We start from the raw sequence: 21,981 nt of genomic DNA on the forward strand, positions 1-21,981 counted from the left end.
TATAACTAAAGGCTATACAGTTTGAGGCTGGAGAGATGGCTTAAGAGTTTGGAGTGGCCAGATTTGGTTCTTAGCAACCACATGGCAGCTCACAACTGATTGTAACTGTGGTCCCTGGGGAGCCACTGCACTCTGGCTTCTGTAGGGCCCAGAGGAAGTGTAGTACAAATACAAATAGGCAGACAACTTAAAAAAAAAAAAAAAAAAAAAGCTACACGTTCAAAGGTAGTGAAAAGTCTGTATCTTTCTATTTGCAGGCAGTATAGCAAGTCTCCCTACTGATTTTATAACTCACTTGTGAAGTTAGGAACGACTTGACATTCAGATACCATAAATTTACAAAACAAAATGTTGGTTGCAAATCTGATGAGACAGGATGTGGTAAGGTGATGGAGTTCAGCCATAGCCCTGTTCTGGCTCTGAATTCCTTGCCTCAGGCTCACACCACCGAACCTGACGAAGTGGTCACTTTTAGTTCCAAATTTAAAGACAAAAATTTAGAACAAGATTCCATATTGCTCATTACTGCCTTGGTTCCTGACAGATGTCCTAGTTTTTGCCCAAAGGAACAACTTTAGTTTCTTTCAGGCACTTTATATTCTAACACATTCAAGAAATAGGCTGGTCTGAACTCCCGGCAGAGGTGGCACATTTTCTGAACGTAGTAACTGTTGCTCTCAACATTGAGAAAGTCCAACTAAAACGAGTAAGAAATCTCTTTTGTCATGTAACCCATATCCCCAAAGAAAAGGAAATATACTAATACACAGCAATAGGTCCAAGCACTTGTGAGTTACTGCTGTGGATGCTGGGAACTGAACTGCAGTATCTTCTGCCAACAGCAGCAGATGCTCTTAACCCCTGTGCCATCTCTCCAGCCCCTCACTCATTTCCCTCTTTTTTTTTTCCTTTAAACATTTTTCATTATTTTGCATATCAATCCCAGTTCCCTCTCCCTCCCATTCCCCCTCACTCCCACCCCTATGCCATTCCCCATCCACTCCAAAGGGAGGGTGAGGCCTTCCAAGAGGGATCATCTAAATCTGTCAAGTCATTTGGAGTAGGGCCTAGACCCTCCCTCCTGCCTCTAGGCTAAGGGAGTACCCCTCCATGGGGAATGCGCTAGCAAAGTCCTTTCAAGCACCAGGGATACATCCTGGCTCCACTGTTAGAGGTCCCTTAGACTGTCCAGCCCTTCTAACTGAGACCCACGTTTAGGGGGTCTGGGTCAGTCCTACCTTGGTTTCCCAGCTATCAGTCTGGGGTCCATGAGCTCTCCCTTGTTCAGCTCAGCTGTCTCTGTGGGTTTCTGCAGCCTGATCTTGACCCCTTTGCTCATCACTCCTCCCTCTCTGCAACTGGATTCCAGGAGTTCAACTCAGTGTTTAGCTGTGGGTCTCTGCTTCTGTTTCCATCAGCTACTGGATGAAGGTTCTAGGATGGTATATAAGGTAGTCATCAGTCTCATTATTGGGGAAGAGCATTTAAGGTAGCCTCTCCACTATAGCTTAGATTGTTAGTTGGGGTCATCCTTGGAGGTCTCTGGACGTTTCCCTAGTGCCAGATTTCTCTTTAAACCTATAATGGCTCCCTCTATTATGGTATCGCTTTTCTTGCTCTCCTCTGTTCTTTCTCTGACTCAATCTTCCTGCTCCCTCACGTTCTCCTCTCCCCTTCTTTTTCTCTTAGCTCCCTCTCCTCTCAAAGCCTCCCCTCACTCCTAATATGCTCAGGAGATCTTGTTCCTTTCCCCTTCTGTGGGAGACCTTGCATGACTCTCTTAGGGTTCACCTTGTATCCCTCACTTGTTTTTTACAATAACCAAGTAAGAGTCCAGGTAAAGTTGCATGTTAAGAACTAGGTTTAGACATTTAATATAGCCTACATCATGAAGATTACTATGCTTTCAAACTTAGATTTGTAAGCCTTCACTAAAAAATCATAACCTACCCATCCTTTCTGGCCCCATTTACACCTACATTTTACTGAGTACTAAGTTTTGCATGACAGATACCCAGGGTGTTTCTCTAAATCCTGAATAACAAGTATGATGTGGGTTCCAGGCAGCCAGAACAGCACTGGCCACAAATTACTGGCATAGTAAAACCAGGGTAAACCAAGTGACCATAAACCTGCTTGTAAACGCTGAGGAGCAAAACATTACACATTTATAGAAAACTGTACACACACTCAATGGTCTCTAAAATTCTTTTAAACATTTATTTTCCAGTCGCATATAGGCAATGTACTTTGGTTCATTGAATATAAGTCTGTGCATCTGTCTTGGTTAGGACATCACTGTGTGTGGCTTTTTTACTTCTGAACTGGCTCAGATGAGAGACAAGTCATGTCAGGCTTTATTGGGTTTTCTCATCTAGCACCCTCCCTCTTTGTAGGGTCTCACTATGTAGCACTGAATGCCTGGACCAGGCTGTGTAGACCAGGCTGGCCTCAAACTCACAGAGATCCGCCTGCCTCTGCCTCAGAATGCTGGGATTAAAGGTGTGTGCCAACACACCTAGCTTTAAGTTTCTCATTTTTAAGTTCAACATATACATTGGCCTCATTGGAAGCAATTTTAACTTACAAACATCTGGTGAACATTTGTAAGCAAAAGTATACAACTAAAGTTTGAGGATCTCAGTATATCTAAATTTTATCTTTAAAACTGTAAATACCATACACACAGGAGGTAGGTAATCTGTGGACAAAGCGATGTACGAACAACAGAAGAATGTTGGGAACTGCTGGGATGAGTAATGGAGGGTCATTCTGTTAACTGTTAGCTTTGAATGTATAAAGACTTTCCCAAATGAAACCTGATGTATTTAAAAGGGATCTTTTCACACTTAAATTTTCTCCTGTTACATTTTGTTTCATCTGTATGACTGTGCACATCCTTCTTAAACTGACCATCTCAAGCCTCTAATTACAGATTCCAATCAGTTCAGAGAGGGATAGAATGTATTCTGTCCACCTTGTTGGTGGCCTTGAAATCACACTAAAGTAAATGTGCTTTCAAACCTCTCAGGTCTAAGACTTTAAAAAATGCTTGCTTTTATTTTATCTATGCATATATGACATGTGCTTGCAGGTGCCCACAGAGGCCAGAAGAGGGCATCAGATTCCCTGAAGCAGGAGTCACAGGTGACTGTGAGCCACTTGGTGTGAGTGTGAGGAACCAAACTCAGGCCCTCTGGAAGAATAGCAAGAGCTCTGAGCCCCTAACAAAACCTGTGACTTCTAAAGTCACTTGTATACCTGTGATGGAATCAATTCATCTTTGGTACTGAAACAAAATAATTTTAAAATATTTTCAAACATACACACATTTTTTGCTGCCATATATTTTTTATCAGGAAGAACTCTGAATTACTTTGAATTCTCCAGTGGCATAATAGTCAGAGTCACATTTAAAAGGTTCCTTTGAAAGCGTCACATAAATATTGCCATTATCCACCGTCACCCTGTGAGTCCTTTGCTTCACTCCTTTGGAGCACCACTGAGGCCTCGCTGATGGGTCTTTAGGGTTTACAGACTGGTATAATCCTTCTCCTGTTGCCAAAGTGATTTTGTATTTATGCCAGGGACAAACTATACATGACTGTCCATTGAAATCCTAGAAGGGAAAAACAACAGATTTAATAATCTTGACACTTCAAGTGCTTATGACAGATCTCAGATTTAGTGAAGACTCTAATTCAGGAGAACCACACCAGTTGGAGCTGCATGCACTCAGGAGCTGACTCTAGAGGATCCTGAGCTTGATGCCAGCCTGGACTACACAATGAGCCTTTGTCTCACAAACAGAGGAGCCTGCCAATGACAGAGCTCTGCTGGTTGAAGATGCCTTCCACTATGGCTGATGATGTGAGTTCAATCCCAGGAACCCACATGATGGACGAGGAGAACCACCTCCACTGTTACTCTTTGTTCATAGGGATAGTCCCCATGCTCAAATAAGTAAATAAACATCACAAATGAACAAAGAAGGCAGTGCCCCCCCTCCTAATTACAAGTTATTCAGCACAAGCAAAATGAGAACAATCAAGCTGTTTCTGTAGCTGACTAGAACTCAGAGAGCACCAGCAGAAGAGAACTGGCTGGCCCAAGACCACACTGCCTCGTAGCCAGAGGTTATCTACATTAATGTCATTTCCTTGACAGCAAAAGGGCAGGGCTGCTAGTACTTCCCTAGGAATTTCCACTAGCTTCTAGAAGAACTGTAAGGCCTGGGAGTTATTAAAGGCATGAGTGCAAATGCTACTGGAAACTGGGATCCCAACTTTTAAACCCTCTTAATGAAGGGATGCCAGGCATCACGGAGTATGCACCCTGTACACCAGAATCAGAAATGCTAACTTGTGTTCCCATAGAAGTTTCAGCAAATAATCACATTTTCCTAACTTAAACACATGCCCTTTGACATAAGGAACAGGAACAGACATGGTTAGCAGTCAAATAAGTATACAGAGAGTGAAACTGAGGCTTGTAGTTTACAACAGGTAAAGTAGACAAAACAACCCCAAACAAACAGAAGACAGAAATTAGATAACTAGTTTTAGAGTACAAGAAAGCAAAGGAAATTCCCCAAATTCTCCAGGTAATATTTTAAATATGTTTTCTCTCAAACATTTAGAAACACGTTTATTATATTGAAAACATATACTCATAAAATTCAAAGCATACAATATAGCAATAAAAAGTGAATCTATTGGAAATTTGATCTCATTGGAACTACTCTATTTGCCCTTAATACTCAAAAATACATTGTTACCATCCCTCCATACCAGCACACACAGGACTGCTTCAGTAATTTAATGGATACATAATGTTCCACAGAATGGCTATGTTATAATGTATTTAATGAGGTGGTTTTAAATCTTCCTGTACATAATCAAAATTTGTGCAATTATATCCATAGGGTAGACATCCCAGTATATTTGTTAGGTCAAAAGACATTTATTATTTATCAGGAAAAATGTTTTCTTTATATTATAGGGTATATCTTTAAAGTACTAAAGTGGAATTAAATATAAATTCTTAATCTTTGAATAAGGAATAAAGTAATGACAAAGGAACAATCTGAATTTGCTTAGAGTAAATTTAATTTTGCATACCTCAATTTCTCCCAAGTGTAAGGGTCCTCCAGAATCTGAAAAGGAATTGATATTATATCTAATCACTAAACTGAATTTTAATAGTTTTGTGATGAACAAGTACAAATTATAGAAATGAAAAGAAATCTTACGGTAGCAGCGAATGTCCATAGCATAATATTCTCCTTTGTGGTAGAAAATGACCACTTCTCTATCATGGACAACAGCCGTCATTCTTTCTGACTTTCTAATATCATCTTCTCTGCCAACACAGACAGAAGTGTACTTCTTTTCTTCATCTTGTTTAGAGATTCCAGGGTCCATGCTATCTAGTGAAGAAAGAAGGAAGAAAAGAGGAGAAAGAATGTGAGGAGAAGAGAGGAGAGGGAGGGAAGGGAGGAAAGACAGAAACATTGGATGTGCTCCTCTCAAGTTTGGACACGGCCTAGAGATAATATTGAGTTGTCTAGATTTTTTGAAACTAATGAATGCATTTTTCTACAGCTGTGTAGAATGTTGTTATTTATTAGTTATTATTTGCTCTTTGTATTCTTTTGGTCTTTGGGGAGCCTGCCACCCAGCTCCCAAATAATCACATGGAGTCTTATCACTTACAAATGCACAGCTTTAGCTTGGCTTATTTTTAGCCAGCTTTGCATAACTTCAATTATCCCATCTACTTTTTGCTTTTACCTTTCTATATGCCCTTTTAACTTCTTACTCCATGGATTGCTTTGCAGTTGGGTGGCTGGCCCCTGGAGTCGTCCTCTCTTCTCTTTCTCTCGATCCTTGATCTTCTCTTCCCAGATTTCTCCTACTTATTCTCTCTGACTGCCAGCCCCATCTTTCTCCTGACTGGCTGTTGGCTATTCAGTTCTTTATTAGACCAATCAGGTGTTTTAGACAGGCAAAGTAACAAAGCTTCACAGAGTTAAATAAACGCAACATAAAAGAATGCAACACATCTTTGCATCATTAAACAAATGTCCCACAGAACAAACAAATATAATACATCTTCCAACTAATATTCTAAACAATAGAATGTTTGTAAATGACAGATTATCATTCATATTTACTTTGATTTTGGGGCCCAACACTGACAAACCAAGAAAAACTCCCCACTGCCACCAGGGAAGACATGGTTATTTTCAATACTTCAGATGGAAAATTTGGAGAGGAGGAAAGAGCATAAAGCTCCACTGCACTTTCATATCCCATCAAATTCAATACTAAAGAATATCCAATTGTTCTCTACACTGTTTCTGTTAAAGGAATCCCTAGCTTCTTGGGTGCCTGGCTGAAGTGGCTCAATGTTGGGGTCTCAGGAGCCTTGTGTGACCTCACAAGGCAAGCTTACACCTAACAGAAGATGTTAAGGTGGGGTCCAGAAGGTTACCAGGACTGTTTTTTGGGGGCAGAGCTACTTCAATTCCTTTATTGTGTGATAAAATTAAAGGCTTATGACTGATGACGGAGGCAAAAGTGTCATGGTAACATTTAATCACAATCATTTACAGCACTGACAGAGAAGCTTCTTAAGGAATGGCTTTAATGGCCATCTTTAAAAGCCACCAGAGTTACAAATGAGGCTATCTTCAGATTCTCCTTCCAAGTTTTCTCATTAGAGATGATCATTTTACAAATACTTTCTGATCAATGACTATGTGATTGGCACTTCAGGACTTAGGACATGCAAGCTTTCTGTCCTCTCAAGGACTGTGTTCTACATGGCAAGATTGACATCAAACGAATATATAAATAATGACATGATGAAATTACTCTGGATGATGTGGCAGAAAGTGACAGGGTAAAGAACAGACTGTAGAGTAACTGAAATAATCAAATTGAAACCCCTGCAATAAAATGAGTCAGACATTCGAAGCACTGGTGGAGAGAATTCCACACTGAAAAAAGAGGGAGAGAAAAGACTTAGCTAACTCGAGGAACAAATGAACAAACAAACAAACAAACAACCCTGGAAAATAATAAGCAAGCCTGGTTAACACGTGGCTACAAGGGGAGGGTAGCTAGTCTAGGGGCATTGTTTCCATGTCTCCCTTTAAAAAGCACTCCAGGCTTGCTGGAAAACAGATGGTAGTAAGACAGGTCTGAAAACTCAAGGGAACAGAAAGCTGCTACCGAGAAGCACCAGAGCCAGGGTGACTTGGCCAGAGTGTTTCTGAAGTGGAAGAAAAGCAACAAGGTCTAAGCCCATCCCCAAAGCATGTCCCATTCTGAGGACAAGTGGAAAACAGGAAGACAGGAAAAACCAGCACAGCACCTAGTGACTGCTAACCAAACAAAGCGACTCATTCTTCCCTATCATCCACCTCATATGGCAGGTAAGTAATAGTCAGAGAAAAATAAAAACGGCCACTGGGTAAAATTACTAAATGATACATGAAAAACCTGAGGCTTCCCAGGAAACTTCTGTTCTAAAAGCACAAACTATCCTGCTCCCTTGTGTAAACCAACTTACTTTTTACACCCTAACTCTCCTAAAAACTAAATATTAGTGATTAACTAAGTAAAAGCTTATGGCTGTAATATAATCATTACAACTTTCTTTTGCCTGCATTTTGAAGTTTTATCTTGTATTCACTCTTTGGGCCAAATGCAGAGACCAAAAAATGAAGAAAGAAATCAGGACTAAAAAAAAAAAAAAAAAAAAAACTCATGTCTGATCAGCCCTTAAGACTACCCATTCCGTAACACTGTGTAATACTCAGCAGATGTTTTGAAAATGGGAAGCCACACAACCAGATGAATACAGGGCATGCTTGTTTTTAGGACAGGTCTCATGTATGTCAGGCTGGCTCCACGCTCCTGATCTTCCTGCCTCCATCTCCCCAGTGCTACTATTACAGCCTTGGTGACCACAACAGGTTTATGCAGTGCTGAAGATCAAATCCAGGGCTCTGTGCATGCCCTTCAGGCGCTCTCCCAACTGAGCTGCATCTCTAGCAGCAGATGCTGTATGTGTGTGTGTTTTCAATACCCAAACAATTCTTTGGTTATCCTAAAAGACCTCAATGGATATTTACCTCACACACAGCCTTCCAAATCAAAATAAAATAATTCTAAGAGTTTGTAGCAATCCTCAGTTTTACATAAGATATCTGCCTCCCCTCTTTGGTTCTCTCTTTTAAAAACTAATTTATGTGTATGGGTATATTGTCTGCACATGTGTCTGTGAACCACATGTCCATGCTTGGCTGGTGCCTGAGAAAGTCAGAAGACGTCATCAGATCTCCTGGAAACCTGAGTTACAAGGACTGCATGCCGTCACATTTGTGCTGAAAATCGAACGTGGGTCCTCTAGAAGAGCAGCCACTGCTCTTGAACCTCTAAGCCATTGCTTTAGCCACTTTCAGTTCTATCTTAATGATTTGTTATGAGTGTGAGGTTTACAACTTTGCCTTATGCTAAAGAATTATATAAAAAAGGGAAATGAAGTGAATAAAAATGTCCCACATTATCAGTAGAAACTCAATTCGGTTAAACACACTAAGTGTACTGTGAAATACTCTTGTATTAAAAACATACAGGTGTCTACAACTGGAAATACTATGAATCACGTATCAACTTCAAATACTCCAACTGTAGGAAGATAACCCTTACTACCTTCTAAACTACACTGGTACAATCATAAGGAGTTGCTATACCTTTATTTGCCCAAACATATGGGATCCATTTCAGCCTGAGTAAGGATATATGAGTGTGCGTGTGTGTGTGTGTGTGTGTGTGTGTGTGTGTGTGTGTATGTATGTATGTATGTATGTATGTACCCGTATATGAAACTTATTTAAAGCAGAGCTTGGACCTAGATGCAATGACTCCAACCCATAAACTTCACGACTTATTTTAAAAGCAAGTTTATAAAAACAGGAGAGTGAGTTAGGGATTAAGCCTCCCCCAGTTTATCAGAAGTGAGCTTTAGAAGAGGAAATTTGCCAGCTATAGTAACAAAGGGAGTGCTAACCCTGCAGAGGTAGGACATGTGATAAGATCACATGCCTGAGCTATAAAACCTGTTGATATCCTGGCGTCTCCCTTTCCCTGGGTTCTGGGGCAACCTGGCCCTGTTCCTGCTCCCCAATCTTCTCCTTTTCCTGCCCCATAGTGGCTTCTCCTCAGCACCTGCCTGCCACTCTATGCCTGCTCTCTCCTAAGCCTGCACCTTGACTTCTCCTGGCTGGGAGCAGGGGCTCTCTAACCCTTTGGCTCCCTTCCCATCCGTGGACTTCTCTTTTCTGGGCAACCTTCTTTGAGGGCTCAAAGGCTGCCAAAGGTTGCATGCCGCATAATGCATGTGTTAGGTGGCTGCAAGAGGACTCTGTATGCAGAAACCATGTGGAACTGGGGCCATGCGGATCTGGGCCAACAGCAGCTCCATGACTCCAGTTTCACTGGCCCCAACTGCTGAGCCTCCTTATAAACCAATCCCTTTCCCTTTATAAGCTAGTGCCTCCCGCCTGTTCTCTCTCGCTCTTTAATTTCTGCTCCCGATGGGTTAACACCTACCCCTCCCTTCACTCCCTTTCCCAGTAAACTCCATGTGGGTTTGTTGTGTTTGGAGGACCGTGTTCATCAACCAAAGCTGCAGCAAAGAACAACAGAACCTACACGCACAGAGGGAGAAGTGTGTACACTGATGGGAGAGGCAAGAGCTTTCGCTCAGTGAATAAAAGTGACCCTGGTTAAGTCTAGGAAACTCCTAGTCTGCAGTCAACCCATACTCTCCATAAGCGAATGGGGCTGGGATGCAGCTCAGTGATAAAGCACTTGCTCACTAGCCCATGCCAGGAATTCTAGGCCTAGTGGGGGCTTAATGGCATTTAACTGTTATTTGAAAAACTAAGACATACGCTTATGTTTTAAAAAAAAATCCTACAATAGAACAGCAAAAAGTAATTTTAACAAAAAGCAAGGGGCCAGCTGTGGTAGCACACATCTTTAATTTCAGCACTCACTCAGGAGGCAGAGACAGGTGGTTTTCTTTGAGTTCAAGGTCAGCCTGGTCTACATAGTGAGTTCCAGACCAGCCAGGGCTATAAAGTGAGACCCTGTCTTAAAGGAAATAAAAAGGTAAAGGGGCCCATTACCATAATTTTTTCTGGGTTATTTATGGATGACAGGAAGCTGGAACAATGTATCTTTCTGTTCATCTGGTTTTGCTTGATTTGGTTAAACATACAAATTTCTAGTGGGAAGATTTACCTTCAGAGCTGAACCGGCAGCAGCCTTATCAGATTTCATGGAAAGAACACAAAGGAACCAAATCCTAAGAAAACAGGAAACAAACAAGTAGAGAAAAGGGAAATAGGCTGAAGTAAAAGGAAAGAAATACTAAATTTGCAACACATATACCCCTTAAAGTAAGGTGCAGAATATATGAAGAACACCTATGGACAGTTAAGTAAACGTCAAATAAGCAAAGAAGATATGACCAAACAGTTCACAGACAAGGAATTCCAAGTGGCCGTAGTCACATGTGAAGACGCTTAACCTCATTAGGAAAATAAAATGCAATGCAAAGCCCAAGCTGGAATATTTCCACCCAGCGGACTAGCAAAAAGTTATAGACGGTTGGCAAGAATATGGCATAATTACTAGTGATGACATACAACTAATGCCAGTGCAGCTTGGTGTCACCAAAGCCATGGCCCAATATCCCACTTTCCCACTTAAGACACTCCAGAATGACCACATCAGCAAAGGACAAGAAACAACATAGCCCATTAGTAGCAGGATAGATAATTTGTATATTCATTCAATGGAATGTTGCATAGCAGTAGAAACTGACTCATTATTAAAATATGGCAAGTAAGCTTTCATTTTTTTTATCATGTGCAAAAAGCACATAAAACCAAATAACATGTTATTCATGAACACATGCTTTTTAAGAATTTTTATTATTATTTTACTTCATGTCTGCATATATGTCTTTACACTGTATGATGTCAGGTGCCCTAGGAGGCTGCCATTAGAATCCCTAGAACTGGAGTTATGGACAGTTTTAGGTCAACATGTAGCTGCTGGGAATCAACTCCAGGTCCTCTGGAAGAGCAGCAAGTACTTTTAACTGCTGAGCCATCTCTCCAGCCCCCATGAATGTATGTTTATAGGATAAACTTACAGAAAACAGCAAGAGAGTAAAAACATTCTTAAAAGCCTCAAAAATTGTTGTTAGTTCTTATGAAATTATTCTTTCTAGTATTTAAGTTGAATATTACTTTGTCTTTGTTGTATCCTTACAGCATTTGCTTGCACACAGATCAAGAATGAACCACTTGAGAATTTTGTATATCTTATGTCAAAACCTAGGACCAGATAAGAAGTTACCCCTACAAAAATAAATAGCAAAATGCAATAGACTCGAACTAACTCCACCTCACCTGACAACCACATAAAACCAGACACAGCCTCCCTCAAATTTCAGTGTTTGCCTCCAACCAAGAGAAACTGGAGTGCATTTTGAAGGGGCTGATAAGGAATAGAGAGGGCTCTAAGTGATAACAGTTTCAGAGAATTAGGATTACAGCCTTGCATATGCTTAGGAAAGTATCTTTCAAATAATAGTTTTCTTTATGCATCCTACATGCTACTATTATGATATGTGATAATTATTTAAAATTAACCCCCATGTTGTTCTTAATTAAATACTGTGTATATCACGATCCATTTAGACAATGAATCCGTATGTTCACTTTTAAGAATTTAATTTTGTCACTCTGATAAACTATTCATGCACACCTACATATTTCTTCTATTTTAAAAACAGAATCTTTTTTAAAAGTGTAGCTTTTTTACACTAACAGATAAAAATGTGTATATATTTATAGTCTACATGATGATCTGAAGTATACATGCATGTGGAATTACTAAATCTAGCTAATTAATGATTTACCACACATAAAATAACATGTTGTGATGAGAACATTTTTCATGAACTTAGCTTTTTCAAGAATACAAAAAGATGTGTACAACAGAAGATAACAGATCCTTTACCTAAATAAAAGGAAGTGGGAAGTTTGACAGCCACCTAATTTAAGCAGTACATGACTTCCTTCTTTAAAAAATTCAGTTGTTTTTTTCCTCAGTTCTTTTTCAAAAATGGTGTTTTGTTATTTTGTTGATCCCTAAAATTAGGTGTCTAAATGTGAGACTTGTAAAAATAAAATTACACATTAAGTGGATGTCCCCATCAGTTGCGGATACCTTTCCAACATAGATAATTCATTCAAGTATATATCACCGGGCACAGAAGACATGAAAGTAAAGGTACTCACGTGTCACTCCTCTTGAGCAATGACTAAGGCACTCTTTCTAAAGCGTGGGGACTTGGCCCGCACACTATCTTAATGCTTATCTCCGGAGTAACACACTTGCTTTTCGGCTCAGGGAGGGGAAATGCTCTACTCAGTTTTCTATCAGTTCAGATGACTATAAAAATACATAGGACCAGCTGCAGTTGGTAGTGGCTGCTTGCTTTGCATGTAAAGAAAGGTTCATTACTCCTCGCAAAACTGAGGATTCGTGCACCAATATGTTGTTTGGTATAACTTTCGTGTACCTAGCAGCCAGCGATTTATGAAAACATGTGGCCTGAAAGGTCACCTTGAGAGCCACAAAAAAGGCGGCTCAACAGAAATGTATAGAGACCTTTCTATAGGCGGTACGTGCACGCATCGGGAAAGCTGGGTCCGAATTTACATCTGGGAAGGCTAAGGGACGAGACTGTGTCCGCAGACAGGTGAGGGACAACCCCTGCCCGCTTTAATGAAGTCGTGCAGCTGCGCAGATGACCGCCCGCGCCCGGTATTGAAGGTGGCGGACGAGAAGGTTCTCCTGGCTCTGAAAGCCCGGAACACACGGGCTTCGGGGCTGTGCTGCCTGTGCCAGGCCGTCTTCGCAGGGGGTGGGGACCCAAACCGCTGCAACACAACCTCTGCGTTCACGGCCGTGTTTATCGGCTCAGAAGACGGCGGCGGCTGCCGGACTGACTGAGCGGCGCCCGGGACGGGGACGCGCGGCCGCGTGCGCCTCCAGCCTTCGCTTTCAGAGTGACGACGCCCGCCGCTTGTCAGGCTCAACAGCTCACGGACGCCCTTTCCGGAGGGGGAGTCACTACCGACCGGCGCCCAGAGGGACTGAACCCGACAGGCCGGAAGCAGCGCCCCGGAAAGCCCCGCCCCGCTTCCATCCCGGCACCGCGAGAACCCAACTTAGAACGCTTGTGTCCTCGGCTCCGCGGCCAAGCTTCCTGTCCCGCGTGAGCACAGTCTGGGGGGGGGGGGGCAGGGGCGGGGCTGGCCACGTGGTCGGAAGTACTGGTTCCCAGGGCTTCCTCCGAGCCTCTGGGGTTACTTCCCTAGCTCTGGCCCTTTATGGGTGGGTACCATGCTGACAGCCAGCCTACCCTGCTCTTCCCACAGAGTGATTTTTTTTTTTAATTTAAAAAAAGTTTTTTTTAAAAAAATTTATCCAAAATTTAAATGCACTCAGCAATCTCATGCCTAAGGATGTAAATATTGGCAGAAGCACATGCGTATAGGATTGTTTATAATAATGCCAACCAGCTCAGGCATGGTTGGATAAAATACTATACAAATATACAAAAACTTTACAGCCCTCTACTGCACGCCCAAAGGTCCAATTGCATGAAAGACACAGCATATAGGTGCCTATGCGTAATACGTTCTTTTTTAGCACAAATAAGTTATTGCTTGAGATGCACATAGGCAGGTATAGGGGAAAGGGGATAGCCAAAGAAACACCCTGACCAGAACCAAAGAAATGCACCCTGACCCTGAAACCAGTGCCAAAGAAACACACTTTGTCCCTGGAATCAGAGCCAGTGAAAGAAATATACCCAGGCCCTAAATCGAGAGCCAAGGGCTAAAAAGGACCAGTGAAAGAAACACACTTTGGCCCTGAAACTAGAGCCAAATCTGTCCCTGAACCTGAGCAGAAAACCAACCAATCCCTGAGCATGAGATCTAGCCTTCCTAAATTTGGGATTGAAATCTGACCAATCCCTATCCTGGAAATCTCCCAGGAAAAACTGCCCCCTAAGAATCCCTATATAAACCCTGCGTCTGTTCAGCTTGTGACTGTCCTTCCACCTGGCAGAGACTCCTATCTCCTGGATCCTTCCCTCCCAATAAATCTCTTGAATGCAGAGCAGGGCTGTAACACTTTCGCCAGGGAAACCTCCCCCTAGCAAAGCAGACTTGTTACACTACAGCAGACCTGAGCCAAATTGTAATGCCTTTGCCTAGAAGCCCTCCCGTCACTGGACAGAGCTGTTACACTGGGGAAGCCTTTCCCTGGAACAGAGCTGTAAGCTGCTACTCCTGCTGTAACCTGTGGTATTCTTTGGCTCCCCAGTGCCAGAATACCTTTCCATCCAAGCTGTAACACTCAGTATTCTGTGGCTCCTGAGTTTCAGAATCCCTGTCCATCCGATCAGTCATAATGCTTACAGCAGGAATGCATGTATATTTTTTTTTAAATAAGTTTTTAAAAAATAATGGTTTTAAGGGAAGACAGTATTTTCACTTTCATTTTCAAACTATTACCCTTTTTGCATTTACTTATATTAAAACAACACCCTAAGAATTCCTAGCCGGGCGGTGGTTCCTCACATCTTTAATCCCAGCACTCAGGAAGCAGAGGCAGGTGGATCTCTGAGTTCGAGGCCACCCTGGTCTACAGAGCGAGTTCCAGGACAGCTAGGGCTACACAGAGAAAGCCTGTCTTGGGGGGAAAAAATCCTCATATTTATGCTCAGAGGCAGAAGCTAAATGAGTGACAGGGTTTCAAAAGTTCTTTGTAAACTGGCCCATGGCAAGTACTTGTAGAGCCTGCTACTGTAGGACTGAGGTAGATCACTTGAGCCCAAGTTTAAGGCAGCCTACAACCCTGTTTTTAAAAAACAAGCAAACACAAACAGTGAGATCGTTCATGGAATAAAGGCTCCTGCAAGGCTGTCAACTGAAGTTCTAGCACCCAAACCCATGTAATGATCAAAGAACTGAATCCACCGAGTTTTACACTGACCTCAACACAGACATGCATGTGCCCACTCCCACAGAATAATACAGACTTTAGAAACCAATGATGCTTTGATGCAATAGGCCAAAACCTTGGCTAGGCTTTAGATTTGCCTAGGAATTAAAAAAAAAAAAATCTTGTGCCTAGTCTGTTCTCCAGATCAATGAAGTAAAATCTTAAGTTATTCAACATACTTTCACTTCCAAAATAATTCTGCTGAAAATCTAAGGCTGAATACTACAACCTGTTATACTATCATAATGATTCTGTACTTTCAGTGTCCCAAAGGACTTGGGAACCTGAAACTTGGGAGTATTGTTCATACCCAGTGTATTGCATGCATTTTTTTCCCTTTTAAGACAAAGTTTTGCTGTGTTGTCTAGGTTGGTCTCAAATTTGTGAACTCAAATGACTCTCTCAAATCACCCTTGAGGTCTCTCAAATCAACCACCTACAAGTGTGCCACCATGTTTTGCTTATAAATATATTATTTATAAGCAATAAGTGAACCACAAAGAAGCCTAGGAGAACATCTCAGTGTTACATTCCCTAATTATTATGTCCACTCTATAGTTTTAGGATGACTAATAAGATTTTACAGAACAGTGTTCCTTCTGATCATTTCATTCACTGACCAAATACGGGTTATCTAGTTTTGATGTATCACTTATACAGTCATAATAAAAATTGAAATTAATATGTGCATTGTCTATTGGCTGTCTTCGTTTTTTTAAAAACATTTATTTTATGTATGTGTGTGTGCGTACCTGAGAGTGTGTATGTACACCGCATGCATATAGGGGCCCTTAGAGGTCAGAAGAGGGCATTAGAGCCTCTGAAACTGTTATTTCAAGTGTTTGTAAGCCAGCATGTGTGTGCTTGGAACTGAACCTGAGTCTTCTGCAATAGCAGTAACTGTGCCTGATGAGTACATCATCTCTCCAGCCCATGTCCCAAATTATGTTCTTGGAATAGGGAGCACATAAGCGGTGTCCAGCATCTGTTACCAAATGATTAAATAGGGGTTTCAATTAGAAATGAATTTTTCTTTTGCTGAGCATAACCTGACATCAATTTTTTTGTTTACTTTATGTGTATGAGTATTTTGCTTACATGTATGTCTGTGTGTCACAAATGTGTTCATTACCTGAGGAGGCCAGAGGAGGACATTTAATCACTTGAGACTGTAGTTAGATAGTTGTGAGCTGCCATGTCGGTGCTGAGAATTGAAACCCAGGTCCTCTAAAAGAGCAGTGAGTGCTCATAACCACGGAGCCATTGCTTTAGCCCATAATCTGACACTTTTTAAAGAAATAAATACTTAGACCCATTGGCCTTCAATGTGGTCCAATTCAATACTCCAGTAAACACATACACAGAATAAAAGAGAAATTTTTCTTTTGTCTTTCTCAAAATAATAATGCAGTAAGTCATTTGATAATATCAAATGCTTGGAAAGCTCTAATGTACAGTGAATAAATCACCTCTTTCTACTTCTCAGGTGCACACACATGCACACACACAAAATCATGTATGCATCATCATGTCCATTAGGTCAAAGAGTCCTTATGTCTATGTAAAAGTCTATACAGCTAAGTAGAATCCACACCAACTGCTCCTTCTAAGTGCTATCTGTGACCATATCAGGCACTTTCTACTTTTCTTCTTGGAAATGATTTTATTTTTTCCATCTCCAGGTTTTGTTGTTGCCCCTCCAGTGTTTCTCAGTTCAGTCTACTAGTGACACCCAGTGGTACTTGTGAAACTAGAACACACAAGCTTTTCCTCCATACTCCTGGCACTCAAGGACTATTTCAAAGGTCTCCTGACACTTGGGAAGTCCAAGTCCTCCATACTGAGTAGCAGGCTGCTTTAAAGCAGATTTTCCAGGTACCATACTCTTTCCCTTAGAGAAATTAAAATTAGTTCATTAGGATATGAGCTACCAGAGGCTGAGTGCTACTAGTTTTCACTACAGGGAGGTTTGAAGAATATTCACCAGTCTGGATTTCCTGCATCCTTAAAACAGAAAATGTTGATTGAGTGCTCTTATTAGACTACTGTGATGCAAACCACAAAAACAAACCAGGGTATATGTCTTAGTTTTCTATTCAGTGAAAAACACCATGACCAAGGCACATTCTAAAGGAAACCATTTAATTTGGCTTACACTTGCAGAGGTTAGGGTCCATGATGGCAGAGCAAATATGTGGTAGCAGAGGATGTGTGTGTGTGTGTGTGTGTGTGTGTGTGTGTGTGTGTGTGGACAGAGAGAGACAGAGACAGAGAAAGAAAGAGAGAGAGAGAACATTGGAAATATCACAAGGCTTTGGAAACCTCAAAGGCAACCCACCCAGTGACACACCTTCAACATGGCCATACCTTCTAAACCTTCCCAAGAAGTTCCAACAATTGGGAATCAAGTATTAAAATACATGAGTCTGTGGGGCCATTCTCCTTCAAACCACCACAGTCTCTCTCTCTCTCTCTCTCTCTCTCTCTCTCTCTCTCTCTCTCTCTCTCTCTCTCATTCTTCTTTTGATTTTGTCTATGTTATTAGGGCTCAAACCCCAGGCTTCACATACACTAGGCAACTAACTATATCACTTTTAAACTGATTTTAGCCCATTCACAAAGCTTTCTTTTTTCATTTAAATTTGAAACAAGCACATTTTACATGTCAATCCCAGTTCCCTCTCCCACACCTCTTTCCCTCCAACCCCCATCCCATCCAGTTCCTGCTCCCAAGGGAGGGTGAGGCCTTCCATGGGAAGTCTTCAAAGGCTGTCATATCATTTGGAGCAGGGCATAGATCCTCCCCTATGTGTCTAGGCTGAGGGAGTATCCCTCTATGTGGATTGGGCTCCCAAAGTCCATTCATATACTAGGGATAAATATTGCTCCACTACCAGAGGCTCCATACACTGCCCAGTCCTCCTAACTGACACATACATTCAGAGGGTCTGAATCAGTCCTTTGCTAGTTTCCCAGCTATCATACCGGGGTCCATGAGCTCCCCCTTGTTCAGGTCAGCTGTTTTTGTGGGTTTCTCCAGCCTGATCTTGACCCCTTTGCTCATCACTCTTCCCTCACTGCAACTGGATTTCAGGAGTTAGGTTCAGTGTTTAGATGTGGGTGTCTGCTTCTGCTTCTATTAGCTACTGGATGAAGGCTCTAGGATAGCATATAAGGTAGTCATCAACCTCATTATAGGGGAAGGGCATTAAAGGTATCCTCTCCTTTATTGCTTAGATTGTTATTTGGGGTCATCCTTGTAGATCTCTGAACATTTCCTTAGTTCCAGATTTCTCTTTAAACCTATAATGGATCCATCTATTATGGTATCTCTTTTCTTATTCTCCTCTAGTCTTTCCCTGACTCAATCTTCCTGCTCCCTCATGTTCTCCTCTCCCCTCCTCTACTTCCCTTCTCTTTCTCCTAACTCCTTATCGCCACCCCCATGATCCCAATTAACTCAGGAGATCTTGTCCCCTTCTCCGGGGGACCAAGTATGTCTCTCTTAGGGTCCTCCTTGTTTCCTCGCTTTTCTGGCGTTGTGCATTGTAGGCTGGTAATCCTTTGCTCTATTTCTAAAATCCATATATGAGTGAGAACATACCATATTCATCTTTTTTTCACTGGGTTACCTCACTCAGGATGGTTTCTTCTAGTTCCATCCATTTGCCTTTGACTTTCAAGATTCTAATGCCCCCCCCCCCCCACTGAATAGTACTCCATTGTGTAGCTGTACCACATTTTCTCTATCCATTCATCAGTTAAGGGGCATTTAGGTTGCTTCCAGGTTCTGGCTATTACAAATAATGCTGCTACGAACATAGTTGAACAGATGTCCTTGTTGTGTGAATGTGCATCTTTTGGGTATATCCAGTAGAATTGCTGGATCTTGTGGTAGACAGATTCCCACTTTCCTGAGGAAAAACCATACTGATTTCCAAAGTAATTGTATGAATTTGCATTTCCACGAGTAATGGAGGAGTGTTCCCCTTTCTCCACATCCTCTCCAGCATGAATTGTCTTTGGTGTTTTTTATTTTAGCCATTCTGACAGGAGTAAGATGGTATCTCAGAGTTATTTTGATATGTATTTCCCTGATAGCTAAGGATGTTGAGCACTTTCTTAAGTGTCTTTTAGCCATTTTAGATTCCTCTACTGAGAATTCTCTATTTAGTTCTGTATCCCACTTTTTAATTGGATTATTTGCTGTTTTTGTAAATAGCTCCTTGAGTTCCCTGTGTATTTTGGAAATTAGCCCTCTGTCAAATGTGCGGTTGGTGAAAATCCTTTCCCATTCTGTGTGCTGCTGTTTGGTCTTGCCAACTGTGTCCTTTGCCTTACAGAAGCTTCTCAGATTGAGGAGGTCCCATTTATTAATTGTTGATCTCAGTGTCTGTGCTACTGGTGTTATGTTCAGAAGTGGTCTCTTGTGCCAATTCATTCAAGGGTACCACACACTTTCTCTTCTAAGAGGTTCAATGTGGCTGGATTTATGTTGAGTTCTTTGATCCATTTGGAATTAAGTTTTGTGCATTTCAATAGATGTGAATCTATTTGTAGTCTTCTACACACCAGCATCCAGTTATTCCAGCACCATTTATTGAAGATGCTTTCTTTTTTCCATTGTATAATTTTACTTTCTTTGTCAAAAATCAGGTGTGTGGGTAAATATCAGGGATTTCAATTCCATTGGTCTACCTTTCTATTTTTGTGCCAATACCAACTTGTTTTCAGGACTATAGCTCTATAATAGAGCTTGAAGTCAGGGATTGTGATGCCTCCTGAAGTTCCTTTATTGTACAGGGTTTTGGCTATCCTGGGTCTTTTATTTTTCCGTATAAAATTGAGTATTGTTCTTTCAAGGTCTGTGAAGAATTGTGTTGGGGTTTTGATGGGGATTGCATTGAATCTGTAGATTGCTTTTGGCAGGATTGCCATTTTTACTATGTTTATCCTACCTACCCAAGAGCATGTGATATCTTTCCATTTTTTTGGTATCTTCTTTAATTTCTTTCTTTAAGGACTCAAAATTCTTATTATATCGGTCTTTGATTTGTTTCGTTAGCATTACCCCAAGATATTTTATTTTGTTTGTGGCTATTGTAAAGAGTGATGTTTCACTGATTTCTTTCTTTGCCCCTTTATTGTCTGCATATTGTAGAGCTACTGAATTTTTTAGTTAATCTTGTATCCTGCCACTTTGCTAAAGGTGTTTATCAGCTGTAGGAGATAACTGGTAGTTTTTTGGATCACTTATGTAAACTAAACTATCATACCATCTGCAAATAGTGAAAGTTTGACTTCTTCCTTTCCTTTATCTCCTTTTGCTGTCTAATTGTTCTCACTAGTAATTCAAGTACAATACTGAAGAGATATGGAGAGAGTGGACAGCCTTGTCTTGAGAGACCAAAAAGTGAAGTTAAATGAAGGATGGTCTGACCTGGAAAGCTAACCAATATCTGTTCCTTGGAATTTGCTAGCTTCCTCTCACCCGGCCCTGAGATGACAAGAATTCACACTGCCCCTCCTTTCTGCCCCTCCTTTCCTGTGAGTCAACAGGTGGTAAATAGGGTCCTTAGGAAACAAAGAGATAGCTATAACTCTGGTTTGCCCAGACAAGATTAATTAGCACACCCTGAGGCCCTAAGGTTTGTTGACCCTAATAGCAGACCATCCGGCCTCCAAGGGTCACATACTCAATGGACAGAGGGTCCCACCCCTCCCTAAGCTAGTGTGTTTGCCTTTAAAAACACCTGGGCCCAGGGGAGGGGGCTTCTCTAGCCTGCACGCTGAAGGAGCCCATTTGCGCAAACGTTTCCTGTTCATTAAAGCCTCTTGCGTTTTGCAGCAACTGGACTGGACATTGAGTTCTTGGGGTATCGACCAAACCTGGAAGACTCCTCATTCTGAGGGTCTTACAGTCTTGCTCCTGATTTTAGAAGAATCATATTGAGTTTCTCTCCATTTAGTTTGATGTTGGCTGTTGCTTTGCTGTATACTGCTTTTATTATGTTTACGTATGTTTCTGTTATCCCTGATGTTTCCAAGACCTTTATCATTAAGGGGTGTTTGATTTTGTTACAGGTTTTTTTTTCATGTGGTTTTTCTTTTTCAGTTTGTTTATATAGAGGATGTCATTAATGGATTTTCGTATCTTGAACCATCTCTGCATCCCAGGGATGAAGCCTACTTAGTCATGGTGGATGATTTCTCAGATGTGTTCTTGGATTAGATTTGCAAGTATTTTATTGAGTATTTTTGCAACAATATTCATGAGGGACATTGGTCTGTAGTTCGCTTTCTTAGCTGTGTCTTTGTGTGGCTTGGGTACCAAAGTAATTATAGCCTCATAAAAAGAGTTTGGCAATGACCCTTCTGTTTCTATTGTATGGAACAATTTGAGGAGTATTGGTACTAGCTTTTCTTTGAATTTCTGGTAGGATTCTGCACTGAAACCATCTGGCTCTAATCTTTTTTTTTTTTTTTTTTTTTTCTGGAGGCTTTAGATAACTGCTTCTATTTCATTGGGGTTATAGGTCTATTTAAATTGCTTATCTGTTCTTGATTTAATTTTGGTAAGTGATATTAATTGAGAAAATTGTTCATTTCCTTATTTTCTAATTTTGTGGAGTACAGGTTTCCTCATTGTCTGTTGTTATGTCCCCCTTTTCATTTCTGATTTTCTTAATTTGTATGTTCTCTCTCTCTCTGCCTTTTGGTTAGTTTGGATAAAGGTTTGTCTATCTTGTTGATTTTCTCAAAGAACAAACTCTTTGTTATATTGATTCTTTGTATTATTTTCCTAGTT

At 41.2% G+C, this 21,981-nt stretch overlaps 1 protein-coding gene across 1 annotated transcript; it reads right to left on the reverse strand.

The window, feature by feature from the left end:
* Positions 1-3,313: 3,313 nt before the first annotated feature.
* Rfesd (Rieske Fe-S domain containing) lies at positions 3,314-5,453 on the reverse strand. The gene is made up of 3 exons (XM_051182769.1): positions 5,252-5,453; positions 5,121-5,155; positions 3,314-3,619 (listed from the first exon to the last, which is right to left on the reverse strand). Exons 1-3 carry the CDS (start codon positions 5,421-5,423, stop codon positions 3,356-3,358), a joined length of 471 nt encoding a protein of 156 aa, XP_051038726.1. The 5' UTR covers positions 5,424-5,453; the 3' UTR covers positions 3,314-3,355.
* Positions 5,454-21,981: the final 16,528 nt, after the last annotated feature.

Source organism: Phodopus roborovskii, unplaced genomic scaffold (genome assembly GCF_943737965.1).
Source record: "Phodopus roborovskii unplaced genomic scaffold, PHOROB, whole genome shotgun sequence".
Lineage (NCBI taxonomy): Eukaryota > Metazoa > Chordata > Mammalia > Rodentia > Cricetidae > Phodopus > Phodopus roborovskii.

Bases quoted from the DNA above. Each gene is read 5' to 3' on its own strand.
- Rfesd (XM_051182769.1), bottom strand. From the start codon at position 5,423: ATGGACCCTGGAATCTCTAAACAAGATGAAGAAAAGAAGTACACTTCT. The intron at 5,156-5,251 runs GTAAGATTTCTT...ATTCCTTTTCAG, and splicing joins TATGGACATTCGCTGCTACC to ATTCTGGAGGACCCTTACAC. The intron at 3,620-5,120 runs GTATGCAAAATT...TTTCCCTTCTAG, and splicing joins TACACTTGGGAGAAATTGAG to GATTTCAATGGACAGTCATG.